Genomic DNA, 17,473 nt, shown 5'->3' on the forward strand with positions numbered 1-17,473 from the left:
TAATGAAATTGCACTTTTCACACCCACAGATATGACACAGGACAATATTCTATTCACAAGACAGGATTTACTATTTATTTATTTTACTCATTGCCTTGGGGGATTCTATTTTTGCACTATTACAACTTTTTCTTGTGGTAATACGCAACATAAAATTTACTATTTTGGGCATGGCGGTGGGCGCCTGTAGTCCCTCCCAGCTACTCAGGAGGCTGAGGCAGGAGAATTGCTTGAACCCGGGAGGCGGAGGTTGCAGTGAGCTGAGATTGCACCACTACACTCTAGCCTGGGAGACAGAGCGAGACTCCATCTCAAAAAAAAAAAAAAAAAAAAAAAAAAAAAAAAAAAAAAAAAAAAAAAAAAAATTTAGTATTTTAACCATTTCTAAGTGTACACAACTCAGTGTCATTAAGTACATTCAAATTGTTCTGCAGCCATCACTACTGTCTATCTCCAGAACTTTTTCATCTCTCCCATCTACAGCTGTGTATCCAGAAACACTAACTCCCCATCCCCTCACTCCCAGCCCCTGGAAACCACCATCTTACTTTCTGTCTCCATGATTTTGGTTTTTTGGTGTGTATTTCTTTTTTAATTTTATTTTAGGTTCTGGGGTACATGTGCAGGTTTGTCACATAGGTAAACTTGTGTCATAGGGGTTTGTTGTGCAGATTATTTTCCCACCCAGGTAAGTCTAGAACCCATGAATTATTTTTCCTGATCTTTTCCCTTCTTCCACCCTCCACCCGCCGTAAGGCCCCAGTGTGTGTTGTTTCCCTTTTTGTGTGTGTTCTCACTTATAAGTGGGAGCCAAATGATGAGAACATATGGGTATGTTTAAAGTTGTGAGATGAACTTGCCTTCTCTCAGAACTGTTGGTGTGTCTCTCGGCTGTATAGATCCTTCTCAAGAGACAAGCCAAACCTAGACCTGAAAAGGCTCCAAGGCAAAAATGACTTCCTCCCTGTCCTGATTCTACATGAGTCATTTTAGCAGCACAGGCAGACTCCCAGGTGCTTGTAGAGGAGCTCTGTGTAGCATGCGCACTTACACACATGCATGCACACACACCTCGAAAACCTGCAGGTGAAACGATCAAAGACATTGCTTACTGCCTAATGGCAATTCCTAAGCATGTCTCCTTCCTGAAGTGTGAATAGTTCACTTGCTGGGCCAGTAGGAGAGTCACACTCCTCCCAGTGAAGGTATATCCCCACTTGCTTGGGGGCTAATGTTGAACACATGCTTAATATCTCACTGGGCACCCCAATGCATTCCACGCTCAGCAGCCAAAGTGCTCTCTCCAAAGTGTGCTCTGATCCCAGCCCTCTCCAGCATGGTTCTCCATTGGTCCCCTGTGGTCTCCAGGCTCATGTCCAGAGTCTTCTAAGATGGCTTGATGGCTCCACTAAGCTACATATCCAGCTTTATGTCTTCCCCACCCTGTCCTCATTGGCTTGGGATCTAGAATGCAAGGTGCTTTTGCTTGGCTCCAAGAATCTGCTCATGCATTTTCCACCTGGAGCCCTGTGCACATTCCTTCCTCCCCTCACCTGGCCACACCCTCTGTGTCCCTTCCTCAGCATGGGGGCCACCTTCCTTCCCTGCCCTACCTGCGTTCGGTGCCCTGTGAGACACCACCACAGTCCTCATGTCTTCAACCATCAACCCGCCCTGGAAAACATGGGGCCTCTGGTTGCCTCATGTTTAGAAAGCGTACTTTGTTCATTTTCCTACCACTGAAGGGCCAAGATAGAGTTGGGCCAAGGTGAGAAAACCAAGAAAGCAAAGCAGTTAACAAAAATAATAATTTTCCTTTACCATCTGCTACCCACCCAGAGTTCCTGGAACAGGGCCCCTTTTAGGTTATGTAATCATCAGGCTCCAAATTGTCTCCCGAGGGCCCAGCTGTGAATATAAAACTCTTCCCACTCTGAGAATGTGAGAGGTGGAGCCCAGTGTCACTGAGGGGCCTGCAAATGCTCTGCTCCCTGCCCAGGGCCCCCACCCTTGGCAGGACCACTGTGCACTGGGCCAGCCGAGCTGGCCTCCTGCTTCCCTGGCATACATAACAGATCCCTCCCTAAGTCAGATAGGGGAAGGTGGGGTCCCTGGAAGGCAGAGAAAAGCCTAAAGTACATAGTATTGTATTTTCTTTTGGAAGAATCTCAAACTCACAGAAAATTTGCAACGACACTACAAAGAACATTCTCCCCCTGAACTATGTAAGTTGTCAACACAGTACCATATCGCTAATACTTCAGTATGTGTGTTTCCTACAGACAAGGACACTCCCCTATGTAATCACAGCACACCATCAAGTAGGGACCTTGATACCCTACAGGGATACCGTCATGCGTTGCTTAACAATGAGAATACATTCTGAGAAACGCATCGTCAGGCGACTTCATCATTGTGCTACCATGACAGAGTGTACTTACACAAACCTAGATGGCATTAGGATATGGTGTGTTGCTCTGAGGTTACAAATGTGTACAGCATGTGACTGCACTGAATACTGTAGGCCGTTGTAACATAATGGTAAGTATTTGTATATCTCATCATAGAAAAAGTGGAGTAAAAATATGGTATAAAATAACAGTCCCCAACTTTTTTGGCACCAGGGACTGGTTTCATGGAAGACAATTTTCCAACAGATGCAGGGCTGGGGTGATGGTTTCATGATGAAACTGTTCTACCTCAGATCATTGGGCATTAGATTCTTTTTTTTTTTTTTTTTTTTTTTTTTTTTGAGACGGAGTCTTGCTCTGCCGCCCAGGCTGGAGTGCTGTGGCCGGCTCTCAGCTCACTGCAAGCTCCGCCTCCCGGGTTCACGCCATTCTCCTGTCTCAGCCTCCCGAGTAGCTGGGACTACAGGCGCCCGCCTCGTCGCCCGGCTAGTTTTTTTGTATTTTTTAGTAGAGACGGGGTTTCAGCGTATTAGCCAGGATGGTCTCGATCTCCTGACCTCGTGATCCGCCAGTCTCGGCCTCCCAAAGTGCTGGGATTACAGGCTTGAGCCACCGCGCCCGGCCCGGGCATTAGATTCTTATAAGGAGTGTGCAACCTAGACCTTCTCATGCTTAGTTCACAACAGGGCTTGTGCTCCCTTGAGAATGTAATGCTGCTGCTGACCTGACAGCAGACGGAGTTCAGGTGGTAATGTTCACCCACCTGCCACTCACCTCCTGCTGATGGGCCTAGTTGCTAACAGGCCACAGACCAGTACTGCAGACCAGTACTAGTCCATAGCCTGGAGGTTGGGGATCCCTAGTATAAAAGATTAAAAAAATGGTACACTGGTATAGGGCACTTACCATGAATGGAGCTTGCCGGACTGGAAGTTGCTCTGAGTGAGTCAGTGAGTGGAGAGTGAACGTGGACATTACTGTACACTGCTCTAGACTCTATAAAACACTGTACACATAAGCGGCATTTTTAAAAAAAATGGTTTTCTTTTTTAATAATAAATTAACTTGAGCTTATCATAACTTTTTTTACTTTGTAAACTTTTGAACTCATTTAACTTTTTGACTTTTATAACATTTAGCTTAAAACACAAATACATTGTACAGTTGTACAAAAATATTTTCTCTATGTCCTTATTCTATAGGCTTTTTCTAGTTATTATTTTTTACTTTTTAAATTTTTTGTTAAAAACTAAGACACAAACGCACATTAGTCCATGTCTACACGGGGTCAGGATTATCAGTGTCACTGTCTTCCACCTCCACCTCTTGTGTCAGTGGGAGGTCTTCAGGAGCAGCCACAAACATGGAGCTATCACATCCTACGATAGCAGTGCCTTCTTCTGGAAAAGTGGGAGGTCTTCAGGAGCAGCCACAAACATGGAGCTATCACATCCTACGATAACAGTGCCTTCTTCTGGAAAAACCTCCTGAGGGACCCACCTGAACCTCTTTCACAGTTAACTTTTTTTTTCTTTTTCAATAAGTAGAAGTAGTACACTCTAAAATAATGATTAAAAGTATAACACAATAAATACATAAACCAGTGACATGGTGATTTATTATCATTGTATTAGTTTGTTCTCACACTGCTATAAAGAACTGCCCAAGAAGGGGTAATTTAGAAAGGAAAGAGGTGTAATTGACTCACAGTTCTGCATGGCTGGGAAGGCCTCGGGAAACTTATAATCATGGTGGAAGGCAAAGGAGAAGCAGACACCTTCTTGACGTGGCAGCAGGACAGAGTGAGTACAAGCAGGGGAAACGCCAGATGCTTATAAAACCATCGCATCATCTTGTGAGACTCACTATCACGAGAACAGGATGGGGGAAACTTGCCCCCATGGTTCAATGACCTCCACCTGGTCTCTCCCTTGACACATAGGGATTATGAGGATTACAATTCAAGGTGAGATTTTGGGTGGGGACACAGTCAAGCCATATCATTCCGCCCCTGGCCCCTCCCAAATCTCATGTCCTCACATTTCAAAGCACAATCATGTGGGGCTGAATGATATTGTTTGACTGTGTATATGCTCTACTTCGATACGACTGGCAGCGCAGTAAGTTTGTTTATGCCAGCATCACCACAAACTTGGGAGTAATGAGTTGCACTAGGACTTTACAACCCCTTACAACATTACTAGGTGTTAGGAATTTTTCTGCCCCATTATAATCTTATGGAACCATATCGTGTATGTGGCCTGTTGTCGACTGAACTGTCATGATGCAGCATGTGACAACACATCACTGCCGTGTGCTCCTCAGATGCCATCAGATTTCTCTGGTTGTCCCAGTTGCATCCTTGAGAATGGAGGGTCCAGTCCAGAATCACATATATTGCATTTAGTTGTTCTGTGCCTTCAGTCTCCTTCAACCTGAAACACTTCCTCAGCCAGGAGCTTTGGAAATTACTGGCAGTCATTTTGCAGAACGCGTCTCTGTTTGGAGTTGTCTGATGTCTCTCTGACCGGAGTCCTATGGAGCGACGCCACATGCTCACTGCAGCCCCTCAGGTGCTGCAAACTTTTTATTGGCTCCGTTGTTGATGTTTACTTTGGTCGCGGATGAGGTGATGTCTGCCAGCCTTCTCCACCATGAAGTTGCTCTTTTTCTCTCTGGAATGGATAAGTATTTTGTGGTCAGATACTTTGAGACTATGTAAACATCCCATTGAAGAACATCAGACTTTCAATGCATTCTCTTATTTACTTATGTCTGTGTGCACTGGTGGTTTCCCATCTGTTACTGTCACTATGTTGGTGTTCAAATTGTCCCTGATTCTGACCACTGAAGCCTCCTTCAAGCTGGCTCTGTGTCCTAATGATGTGTTACCATTATTCATTAAGCACTTCCTTGTTTTCTGGCAAAACAACAAGTTCTGGGCTCATTTTCTGCACCCCATTCCTACTTCCCAGTGCTAGAATCAACCGTTTCTCCAAGGTGCTCTGGTTCCTTTAGTGGAAAGTCGTATTCAGAAGCCAGCATTCAGGTGCTAGGAGTGCTCCAGGCTCCCCAATGACCATGGGGACTAGACACACACACATTTCCATTTATATTTATTGATTTATCTTTCTGTATTCAAGGCCACAAGGGTACACTGATCATTCCGATTTTAATCCTACACCACAGGATTCATTCTAGTTTTCTCTCCATATACATGACTCCCTTCTCTGACAATAGGAAACCTAACTCCCACTGTCTTCAGTAGATTTATTTGATCAGTATCCCTGTGTGTAACCAATCTCCCGTCTCTGCCACCAGTCTCTCTTCCACATGGATCCCCTCCTTGCCTCACTTGGACTCCGGCACTCCAGGCAGGGCCTTTGCTTTTCCCGGGATGCTCCCCCCACCCTGCTGGGCTCCCACAGCCCACACCAGTTCACCCCATGAGGGCACATTCTGCCCATATCCTCTCTGGTACCTCTGGGGCACCATGGCTTCTCCTTCCCCCACCTTTGCTATGCCCCACTTTGTGGCTTTAGGACAGGACTCAGGAGAAAGGGAAGACAAGAAGGGAAGGAATCCCTTGGATTTTTTAACCAAAAAATGCATCAAGTACATGGAGACACAGTCACAAAATAATCATAACAAATATTCTAAACCAATCAGACAGCTGGCTAGCCCCTGATCGCTCCATAAGGGGGCACTGCTGCCCCTTGAGAGCTGGGTAGCCTGGGCAAATTCCCTAACATCACTGAGCCTCAATTTCCTCAATGGTAAAATGGGGAAAGGACAGTGCTTCCCTTATGGTTTGGGTGTGAAGCTTCTGTGAGTTAATGTCAGTGAACAGCCAGCCTCAGCCCCTACCCAAGGGAGCTGCTCCACAGATGTGATGACAACCACCATGTGTTTCTCAGAATCCTAGGAAATAAGGGCCCCTTTCTAGAAGGCAGGGCCAGGATGCTGCGTGGGTGTTCCCTGGGCAGTGAGGCTCTGTGGCTCTCAGGCCTTCGTCCTTCTGCAGGCTTTTGTGTTTGTTTTATTTTTTTTGGCACGCCTGCAGCCAAGTTGGGGAGGGTTTCCTGGACAGAGGTCCTTTGGCTGCTGCCTTAAGACGTGCAGCCTGGGCCGTGGCTGTCACTGCATTCGGACCCAGACCCACTGCAGGCAGCAGCAGCCCCCGCCGGCACAGCAGCATGGAGCTCTGGGGGGCCTACCTCCTCCTCTGCCTCTTCTCCCTCCTGACCCAGGTCACCACCGAGCCACCAACCCAGAAGCCCAAGAAGGTTGTAAATGCCAAGAAAGGTAAGGAGGGGGACAGGGCCCTATGCCATCTTGCAGGGAGCAGGTCCCCCTCTCCTTAGTGTGTCCTCGTGCTCCTTTCCTTCATTTTCCTCCTTTGTGAGTCATCTAGGGAACTTGAGTAAAGTGGGCTTTGGGGCTTGGGGGGAGTTCTCTCATAACAGAGTTGGTTGTCAGAATCATAAGAATCTCTGACCCTTAGAGTTGGGAAGAACCTTCCAGATCATCCAAACTGATCTTTGCTCTGCTCTTCTCCCCTCATCCCCAATATTTTAAAGAAACCAAACCTTTGGCCTGGGAGTCTGGTGGTGCCCAGCCCTCACCAGGGAGAGCTGCACAGGCTGGGCTTTGGAGTCTTCCAAACTGTTTACTCAACTGTAAAATGGGGACAGTGGTATTTGTTCAAAGACTTCTCATGAAGATTTGATGATACAAAATATATACAGGCACCTCACTTGTTGCTTGCTTGATACACAGGGAAAAGAAAAGGAAGAAATGAATTATCATTTTAGTAGCGTATCACAGCCTTCAGGAAATAAAAATGTAACTCAGACTAGTCCACCAGAAGCAGCTTTGCTCTCCTCTGTAGCCTCTGGGGATTGGGGTGTCCCTCAGTTGCTTTGGCTACAGCAAGACCTGCCCTTGCAGCCCCGCCTGCAGTGAGGTCACCCCAGGCTGTGTTGAGACAACATCGGCGGAATGCCATGGCAATGGACCGAGCTGTCACCCCCACGGGGAGCAGAGGCTAGAAGAGAGTCCAAGGGGATGAGGGTGGGGACTGAGGCAGAGAAACAAGCAGCTGGGACCAAGGGCACAGAAAAGGAAAGAAGGGGCTATGGGAGCCTCCCTCAGGCCCTCCCAGGGCTCTTCATAAATGGATAGTTGCCCACTGGCCAGGAACTAGTGCAGTGCACAAAGGGACATCGGGGCCGTGGGGCCCCACAACACTGTGACAAAGAATGGGGCAAATCTGGCTGCTGATAAAAAATCATCTTTGAGATTCAGTTTACAAAGGGAACAAAGAAACGTTCAAAAGAGAATGGATGTGATGCTGACATTTGCTTTGAAAAAGGGATTTATATGAGAATACATTTTTACTTGTATATGCATAAGTTCGTTCTGGAAGGATCCACAAGAGTGAGTAACAGTCATTACCTCTGGGAAGAAAAACCAGGGGCTGGGGGTAGTCTCCATTGGGAAAGAAACCAGCTTTTTGAACTGTTTGGATTTTAAAAAATTATGTGTGTGTATTACCTTCCACAAAAAAAAAGAGAAGACAATACCCTGCTTGGTTATGTCTATGAGCATCAGCCAAAATCGCCACGAAGGGACAGCCTTTGTAAAAGAAGCAATTCCAAAGGCAACTCATAGAATTTTTGAATGTGGAAAACCACTGCCAGTTTCTCAAGTTTACTAAAGATTCAGTATTAATATAATTATGTAAATCTTGTATTTACTCATGTTTAAAAAAAAAAAAAAAGAGGGTCAGAGCACGTGATGCCTTGGTTCTCTCCAGCTGTCACACTTGAACCCTGGCCCTATGCAGTCTCCATAGAAGGCGCCCCTGGAGTTCCAGGCTACAGGCCAACAGAACCCAGGCCACCCAGGCCCTGCGTCTCGCTGAAACCCATGGCAGTCTCCCACCCACCTACATGGCAGGCACTTACGGAGCTCTTTCTCCACATAGGGACCAGTCTATATGCTGGGCACACAGCAGAGAAACACGGTCCCTGCTCTTAAGACATGAACCATGGTGGTTCTCACTCAGGCATCAACATCATCTGGGAGATACATTAGAATCCAGGTGCCTTGGCCAGGCGCAGTGGTTCAAGCCTGTTATCCCAGCACTTCAGGAGGCCAAGGCAGGAGGATCACTCGAGGCCAGGAGTCCAAGACGAGTCTGGCCAACATGGTGAAACCCTATCCCTACTAAAAATACAAAAATTAGCTGAGTGCGGTGACACGCACGTGTAGTCCCAGCTACTCGGGAGGCTGAGGCAGGAGAATTGCTTGAACCTGGGAAGCCGAGGTTGCAATGGGCAGAGATTGCACCCCTGCACTCCAGCCTGGGTGACAGAGTAAGTGAGGCTCCATCTCAAAAATTAATCAATAAATAAAATAACAATTAAGAGTTCAGGTGCTTGGGCCCCACCCCTGGAAATACTGGTTTAGGGGTCTTGGTGAATTTAGCATCTGCCTTTTCCACAGGTCTTCAGGGATTTCTAGGAGCAGCCAGGAATGAGAATCCCAGGAGCAATCTAGTTGCAGCACTGGTGCCCAAAAGTAGGGGAGAAAGTCCAAAGAAGGGACGGTCATGCCAGAGGAGACCAGTTGGTGCCAGGGCCAAGAGGGAGAGAGCAAGTGGCAGGACTGGCAAAGGAAGGGAATTCCAGCATATGCTAAGTCCTTGTCCTGGCCCTCAGGGTAGGTGAGAAGCGGGGAGCCTAGAGTACTTCTGGGAGCTCATCTGTTCGCGGGGCCACATAGTCACACCTGACAGGGAAGCTCCGGAGGGAAGGATGGCCTCATAGGAGTCACAGGCCTTTAGAACAGGGAATGGGGGAACCTGGAGGGCATCCATTCCAACACCACGCAGAGGGAACCTTAGGCTCAGAGAGTGGGCCAGCACAAAGGCCTCCTGACTCTGCCCGGGGCTGTAGAGACACCTACTCCCACAGCTTCCTCAGGTGGAGCCTAATGAGAGTAGCTTCCTGTTCCTTGGACAGTCCCTGGAGGAAACTTTGCACATATGAGTACCTTGGTGCAAATTACAAAAGGTACCTCCTCTAAACTGACAAGTTATAGAAAGGCATCCCTTTTTCTGATCTGACCCGGTCTAGCCAGGGCAAGGCTTAGGAGACAAATGGGCCTTCATGTGAAATGAAGGGCCCTCAGTGAAATGCCCTTCTTCAGTGCCCACTTGCACAGCCTCACATGGCACCCTGTGCTGGTATATCACATGATGGGGTACAGTGCTGCTGTAACTGGCTGAGGCAGTCCCTGTGTGAGGCACACATGACCTCAGGCTAGTTGGCCAGCCCCAAACTCTCCCTTTTCTGCCTTGCTCAACAGGGCGTTTTTCCTCCTGTTTGGCAAGTTACATCACTAATTTCTGTATACACAAGCATGTGTCTTGCCTGTGATTCTTCTGCAAAGGCATCTTACGGGTGGATGAAGGCTCTCATCTCAGTCTTCATGAGTGTGGAATGTATGCAGACACAGCCAAATGGACCATTAAAGTGTTTCCCCACCCACTTCCCCAAGCTGAGTGCAGCCTGTCCTGAAGCCCTGGTGTTTCAGAAAGACCGGGGTCCGCCCCAGGAGCTCTAAACTTACACACACATAGAAATATGCTTCCCCGCACCCTCAACTTACACACACATAGAAATATGCTTCCCCGCCTGCCCCTGCTGACTCTTACATGACTGGCTGCCAGCAGGACAGCTCCTGTTAGGAATCCGTTTGTGTGCCATGGGGAAGGTGGGGAAGAGCATGGCTTTGGAGCCATGTGCACCTGGGTTCCAGGCCAGCCCTGCCAGCTGTTGGCTCTGCCATCCTTGGCCAGTTGGTTCAGGGCGGCCTGAGTTTCCTTGTGGTGAAATGGTGGTGGTATAGAATGACATGTTACCTGTGTCATAGGGTTGATTGTGAGCATCACTGGGGTGACGTGTAGAACAGCTTAGCCTGGAACCTGGCCTCTGTAAGAGTGGAAATTCTGGGTTCCTTCTGTCCTCACCTTATTAGTAGCTGTGGTGGGCACATACTCAGCCAAGCACTGAGGTGGGCAGCTCTGCACCTCATTTCTCTTGGTCTTCTCCAGAGTCCTAGGAGGTGGGGCTGTCATCCACTTCGCACACGAGGAAACCAAATCCAGAGAGCAGCTTGCCCAGGCCACCCGTGTCTGTGGGGCCTCCAAGCCCTGCATATGTGTGCCCCGGGCTGCAGTGCCTGCCTGCTGGTCTGTGTCGCATTCCTCCAGCCTGGGGAAATGAACCTGGGGGCCTCTCGAGGGCTCCTGCTCTGCTTCCTGTGCTGTGTTCTTCCCTGGAGCTGAGAAGATAGCTGGGTGCTGGGGGATCACTGAAGCCTGTGCCTACACCCTCACCCCAGCCTCTGCTAACCCCAGTCCCATCGGATCCCCAGCAACAATCCCAGACAAATGCAGCACAGGAGCAAGTGAAGGATGGGCCCCCCTGGCAGAAGTCACAAGTGGTTAGACTACTACCAGCAGGGATAGAGAGAGAGAGAAAGTTTCCCAAGATATCAAGGTTGAGGGGAGTCTTTTCCTCTCATCCCTCTGCAGCTAAGGTAGGATCCTTCCTGCTCAGTCCCTGACCCACCTTCACATATTTCCTCCTGCTTCATCCTAGATGTTGTGAGCACAAAGATGTTTGAGGAGCTCAAGAGCCGTCTGGACACCCTGGCCCAGGAGGTGGCCCTGCTGAAGGAGCAGCAGGCCTTGCAGACGGGTGAGTGCAGGCAGTGGCCTCTCGGGGCAGGAGTGCCTGAGAGAAGGGCTCAGGCCAACAGCCAGCAATGCGCTTCTCACCTCTGGTCAGGATCAGGGTCCTGGCTCCATTAGTCCAGGCCTATGGGTGAGGGCACCAGGTTCAGGGAGCCCCACCTCTTTCTCTCAGGGAAATCCCCTGACACGTGTCTGCAAAACCCACCCGGATGTGCATGGCCAAATCTCTGGCCACAGCTGGGTGGTGTGGAAGTGGGAATGTCCCAAGAGGACAAAAAGTTCTCCAACAAGAATCCACTACTGCCCACCAGAAGTGACCCCAGAGTGCTCGATGGGGCAGAGGTAGTGGCCCACCCTAACAAAGCTCCCAGGAGCTCCTCACTCAGCTGGTCTCCGCAGCCCCAGGGAGCGCCACACTCCTGTGTGTCAGCAGCTTTGCTAACATCGTCTTTCTTAATCCTAACTATGCTGAGGTGGGATTTGTCAGCTGCATTTTAGAGGTGGAGCAACTGAGGCATAGACAGGTCCTGAACCCGGCTCATACTCACCTGGCTGGTTAGTTGACTTGTGGCAGAGCAAGACTTGAGTGGTGGCAGCCTCCCCAGTGCTAAGCTGGGCCTTGGTGTTCCTGGCTCTGCACCAGCCAGCTGAGGGAGGATGCACAGAATCACCAAGAACATGGCCCAAGTGCATGGTAAGGTCATGCCTTCTGGCCAGCCTACCTGGCAGCCTATTGTTTCTCACTCCCCATGTTCCTATCATATCGTCTGCATTTTCCACATACTTCAGATTTACCTACCTTTATGTGACCTCACCTTCCATTCCATGGAGAACACAGACTCACAATACTGATGACTATGTACATGTGAGCCCACTACATTCTGGCACTGTTTGAGTACTTGATGCACGTTAACTCATTCACAGCAAACCCATGCAGTGTTCCTGTTACTACCTCCCCACCCTCATTTTCCACCGAGAAGTGAGGACCTTGTGACAGCCGAAAGGAGCAGAGCCTCACTTAGTTCTGCTACGCTGCCGCTCAAGTTATCAGTTGGGAATCACCTTGACTCCTCAGCAAATCTATAAACCACCCTGTGTCCACAGCCACTCTCTCACCTGTTGCTTTTGTGACCAAGGCCCATACATCTACAAGGCCCTCACTTCCCCTCCTGCCTCCTCAGAAGCCCCCAAAAGCCTTCTCACTGGGCAGTTTTACACGCTCCTTCCCACTCACATGCTTTCCTTCAGCATTCACACTGCATCCTTCTGCACTCCCACCACAGGGCCTTTGCACGTGCTGTTTGGGCAACCTGAATTGCTCCCCCAAGATCCACCTAATACATGCCTCCAGCATTATGTTCTCAGGAGTCACTAAGCCCTCATCTCAGTCAGGCTCCTCAGTTATAAGCTCTCCCAGAACAGTGTCCTTTCTTTTATCACATTGACTGCAGTCTGTAATGATATACTCATTTGCCGATTTGTGTCTGCTGCCTCCACTAGACTATATTAAGCACTGAGAACACAGGGGCCATGTTTGCTTTTCATTGCCCTTGTCTCTCCCACTGCCCTGCCCAGCATAGTGCCTGCCACATAGAAACACCCAGTCAATCTCTGTTGAAGGAAGGACAAACACGGGACTTTGGACAGCTTGCTTGGCATGGCAGGTAGGAGGAAAGTGCTTGAGAAAGGGAGCATCTCTAGAGATGTTTTTTATTTCATGTAATAGAAAACCTATCAGTGGCTTAAATAGAAAGTAAGTTTGCAAGTAGGTAGTTACAAGTTTTTGTTCAGAAGTTTCACCTCATGGTCTCAAGATGGCTGCCTCAACTCCAGGCATCATGAGTGCATTCAAGGCAGAAGGAGGAAGAGTAACCCAACCACATCTGTCTCATTTATTGGGAAAGTAGAAGTCTTCCACTTCCATCTCATTGACCAGAACTCTATCGTATGGCCACCTGCAGCTTTAAGAGCATCTGAGAATGCAAGAATGTAGCTTTTTCCAGCCTCTATAGTGGAGATGGACAAGAGAGAAGGGATTTGGAGGCAACAGTGCCTGGCATAGAGGGAAGGTTTAGAATGAGCCCAGTGCCACTGTGAGCCTCAGTCTCCTCATCTGTAAGGTAGGCAGGGTAAACTCTAAGATCTGTCTCATGTCTAAGCTCTGTGCTGTGCAAAGTCAATGTAACTCAGGCATCAATTGCCACCTCGGGTGAGGTGATGAAGTGGGGACCTCCCTGCAAAAAGTTCATGACATATGGAAGCCCAAAGCACCTCCCCCATGTCTGCTGATTTCTAGGAAGCTCCTGGCCTCCTTGGGACCTTCTCCTGTTCATTGTCCTCACAACTCAAAGATCACCTTGTCAATAAACCCACCCAAAGCATTCCAGAGCTCTGTTGACCTAACCAAAGAGTTGAAGGAATCAGGGGGCAAACTTTCCCTCCTCCAACCAGCACACATATGGGAGGTTCCCACCAGGAACATCTCTGCCAGGCACAAGGAGGCAGAGGTGAACCAGCCAGGGCCCTGCTCCCTGGGAACCTCAATATATTCATGGAATCACTTGAGCCATTGAAAGATGTGTAGAAATTAGAGAAGATAAAGAGGGTTGATTCCAAGCAGATGGCAGGGCAGGAGCAGAGGTGTGGAGGACTAGCATAAATCGACAGGATCATGAATAGCCAAACCAGAACAACAAAATGTTAGCAGCAATGACAATATCACGAGAAGTAGCATTGACTGAGGACTACCTATGTGTTGGAGGGAGATCCAGGCGAGGGTCCTGGGAAGCAACTCTGAGATGGAGTTTAACCCACAGGAGGCTTATCAGGGGACACCCTCAGGATCAGTCCCTGCTAGGGAAAGGATGGAAGGAAGTAGGAGTGGGCAGAGGGAGAAGTCAAGCTGCACTGTGGTGCCATGAAAGCCCCAGCAGACTACAGGGAGCCCTGATGACAAGATGACCCTTTAGCACTGTCCTGAGTTGGGGCAAGGGGGCTTATGGGTCAGTCTTGGGTGTCGGCTGCTCTAGGGAGGGGCACAGCTTTGGAAGAGGTGGCTGTCTTCTGCTGAGGCAGTCCCTGAAGGAGGCTGAGAGCTGCAGAGTCTTCCTGCAGCACTCCCGGCAGCCAGGGCAGTGAGTCCTTCATCCCCAACAAAGGTCTAGGTAGCGTATCTGTGTCCCTAGCAGGAAGGAAAGGCAATGAAGGCCACTTGGCTAAGCTGCAGGACAGCACGAGGTAGGGCAGCTGACTTGGAGCAGACGCTGTGGGTAGACGCCTCTGTAATGCTTCAGGCGCCATGTTTAAAGTCAGGTGTGGTGTCAGATGCCCATGGGGACACTGGGATGCTGTTCCATCAATATTTGTTGAGTGAAATGGAAGTAACTGAGTGAATGGGAATGGGTAGAGGGGAGTGCAGACCTCCCCAAAAGTGGTGGGGTCACCAAGAAGAGGACAAATGCAGACATACACTTGTCTGTCAAGGTATTCCTCTCCACAGAAATCTTTGGTAAAAGGTGAACGATTTATACAACCTCAAGAGAAGTCAGAGTATGTCTACATATTTCAGCTAGAAATCAAGCTGACAATGCAAACTGCAAAACAAAAACAGATTCTATCCTCCTAACTTGACCAAATAGGTGCCTTCCTCACAACCTTTGGGGCCAGGCTCAAACTGAGAATTTGTGGACACCTCAGAGTCCCTTGCCTGATCTCTGGCCCCTGACCACAGCCTGTGCCCAGCCCTTCCTGTCTTGTCTCTTGCAGTCTCAGCTCTATCCTCCCAGCCCCACCCTACCAGCCCTCAGGAGAACTGACCCTGCAAAAGGCACTTGGCAAGCCCTGGAAGCTTGCTTGGGCTGTTTGGATAGGGATTGGGGGCCCTGGGTACCTGAAGTGTGGTCTGGGCTATAGGTGGGCAGGTGCCTTGGCCCTGCATGCTGCTTGATCTTAGGGAGGGGCATGGAGAAAGGAGAACCAGAGCAGGTGGCTGTAGCTGGGCTCCCTGGGAAGCTGACTCTGAGACAGAGTGAATTTGTTAGGGCAAGCCCTGGGAGCCACACATGTAGTGGGGTGGGGGGAAGAGGAAGTGGGCAGAGGGAGAGCTGAGCAGCAGTGCAGGCACAAGGCCAGCCTCTGTGACTCCAGGAGATGGGGTGGGTAAAGGCCAGAGATGACTGAGGTGGAGGCCTGGGAAGGGGTATGAGCTAGGACTGGGTGTTTCTGTAGCACAAGGGCTGCCTTTGCTCCCAGCCGCTGGGGGAGCACCAAGACCTCCTGAGTAGGGATCTGGATCTGTAGGTCAGTGGCCACCACAGCCAGGTCCTCAAAGTGCAGGCACCATCAGGACCCCTTTTGCCTGGGCCTAGGGGCTGTCAGGACTGATGGGATAAACGGGATGGGATGGAGGATAGTGGGCCTGGTCTGGACGGTTGGCTCTTTGCCTGGGGAACAGGGGGACCTTTGGTGACAGCCGTTTCTCCCCTCTCCCAGTCTGCCTGAAGGGGACCAAGGTGCACATGAAATGCTTTCTGGCCTTCACCCAGGCGAAGACCTTCCACGAGGCCAGCGAGGACTGCATCTCGCGCGGGGGCACCCTGGGCACTCCGCAGACTGGCTCGGAGAATGACGCCCTGTACGAGTACCTGCGCCAGAGCGTGGGCAACGAGGCCGAGATCTGGCTGGGCCTCAACGACATGGCGACCGAGGGCATCTGGGTGGACATGACAGGCGCCCGCATCGCCTACAAGAACTGGGAGACCGAGATCACCGCGCAGCCTGACGGTGGCAAGACCGAGAACTGCGCGGTCCTGTCAGGCGCGGCCAACGGCAAGTGGTTCGACAAGCGCTGCCGCGATCCACTGCCCTACATTTGCCAGTTCGGGATCGTGTAACCCTTGGAGGGTCTGGAGGAGGGCGGGGGCCGCGGGAGGCCGGGAGGAGGGTGGAGACCTTGCAGCCCCCATCCCCTCCGTTCGCTTGGAGCCTCTTTTTGCAAATAAAGTTGGTGCAGCTTCGCGGAGAGGAGAAGCGCTGCAGTCTGTGCTGGGTCCGTGGAGCGGGGAGGAGGCCCCAGGAGCCGGCCCGAAAATGCCCTCCGTGGTGAAGGAGGCGAGAAGGGAGGCGGTGAAGGAGGGTGAGCGGAGCCACACGCACTTCATGCCACAGGAGGGTGGGAGTGAGCGGAGGACTGAGGAGAGGAAGGCGGGAAAGAATAGGGAGATGAAAACGCCCCGGTCTGCTGCTAAGCACAGCACGGTTACCAAAGCCAGGAAACCAACACTGACACGATGTTTTATTTACGTTACGGCCCTGTTCAAAGCTGCAGGCTTCTTTTTGTAGAATCATTTCCCTCTGCTGGAATCCAGCATCGCCCCCACCCCCTGCCCCATTTCTAGGGGGACGCCCCCACCGCTGACCCCTCCTGCTGTAGATCTATTTCTGGGAGGCACTGACATGCTGAGTCTTGCTATGGGGTCCGCGGGGAGTGGGGAGCAGGGCCTGCCCACAGGGAAGATGGGCGTTCCCCTTCTTCCTCAGCACATCCCGGGAGCCAAATACCACGGCCAGCACTGTCCCACCCACGCGACCTTTTCCTTCCCACTCTTCACGGAAAGCGGCTCAGGTGTCCAGGTGCAAGCACTTTAAATACGTTGTTTTATTTCACCTGATCCACTCAGGACAAGCTGTGTTGTTATCACCATTTAAAATAAGCAAAGTGAGTCGTCCGGGAGGTTTGGTGACTTTCACTGGTCCTGAAGCTAGTAAGTAGCAGGGCCAGGATTTAACCCAGGGCTGTTTCCAGACCTTGGCCTTCCCACGACCCCTGCACTGCATGCTTCATGTGGCCGGAACATACCTGAAATAAAACATCAGAGAAGTGGCCCAGTGGTCCTCAGAGGCTGTTGGCCAGCTCTTGGCCTGACCTAGCCCACCCACCCATCATGGGCCCAGCTCTAGTGACCCCCCCCGGGGGAGTCTTCCTTATCCTTCAGCCATGGCCAGTGCTCCACTGTCTGGGCTTCTGCAGTACCTTTTTCTCTCTGGTTGTCTTCTAGTGTGTCTTGTCTTCAGTAATAATAAGTGGATGATAGTTTGATTTGATGGATTGGGATGGGGTGGTTGGGGGAGGCAGCTTACAGAGAACTATGTACATACTTCATGCCAGGCAGCCTCTTCCTCATTGTCACAGAAAGCACCTCTTGAAATTCAACAGTTGTTGGAGGAGGTGATGAGATCCATTGGCATAAGTCCAGAAGAATGATGTGGTATGTGCTCCAGACCCCTCAGCAAGTGA

The 17,473-nt window shown here is 50.3% G+C and overlaps 1 protein-coding gene across 1 annotated transcript; it reads left to right on the top strand.

Moving 5' to 3' along the window:
• The first annotated feature begins 6,432 nt into the window (after positions 1 to 6,432).
• CLEC3B (C-type lectin domain family 3 member B) lies at positions 6,433 to 16,203 on the top strand. Its single transcript, XM_010374387.1, has 3 exons — positions 6,433 to 6,716; positions 11,084 to 11,182; positions 15,670 to 16,203. Exons 1-3 carry the CDS (start codon positions 6,608 to 6,610, stop codon positions 16,068 to 16,070), a joined length of 609 nt encoding a protein of 202 aa, XP_010372689.1. The 5' UTR covers positions 6,433 to 6,607; the 3' UTR covers positions 16,071 to 16,203.
• The last annotated feature ends 1,270 nt before the right edge of the window (positions 16,204 to 17,473 follow it).

The sequence above is a fragment of the Rhinopithecus roxellana genome, chromosome 1, assembly GCF_007565055.1.
Source record: "Rhinopithecus roxellana isolate Shanxi Qingling chromosome 1, ASM756505v1, whole genome shotgun sequence".
NCBI classification, from domain to species: domain Eukaryota; kingdom Metazoa; phylum Chordata; class Mammalia; order Primates; family Cercopithecidae; genus Rhinopithecus; species Rhinopithecus roxellana.

Bases quoted from the DNA above. Each gene is read 5' to 3' on its own strand.
- CLEC3B (XM_010374387.1), top strand. From the start codon at position 6,608: ATGGAGCTCTGGGGGGCCTACCTCCTCCTCTGCCTCTTCTCCCTCCTG. The intron at 6,717-11,083 runs GTAAGGAGGGGG...GCTTCATCCTAG, and splicing joins GGTTGTAAATGCCAAGAAAG to ATGTTGTGAGCACAAAGATG. The intron at 11,183-15,669 runs GTGAGTGCAGGC...CCCCTCTCCCAG, and splicing joins GCAGCAGGCCTTGCAGACGG to TCTGCCTGAAGGGGACCAAG.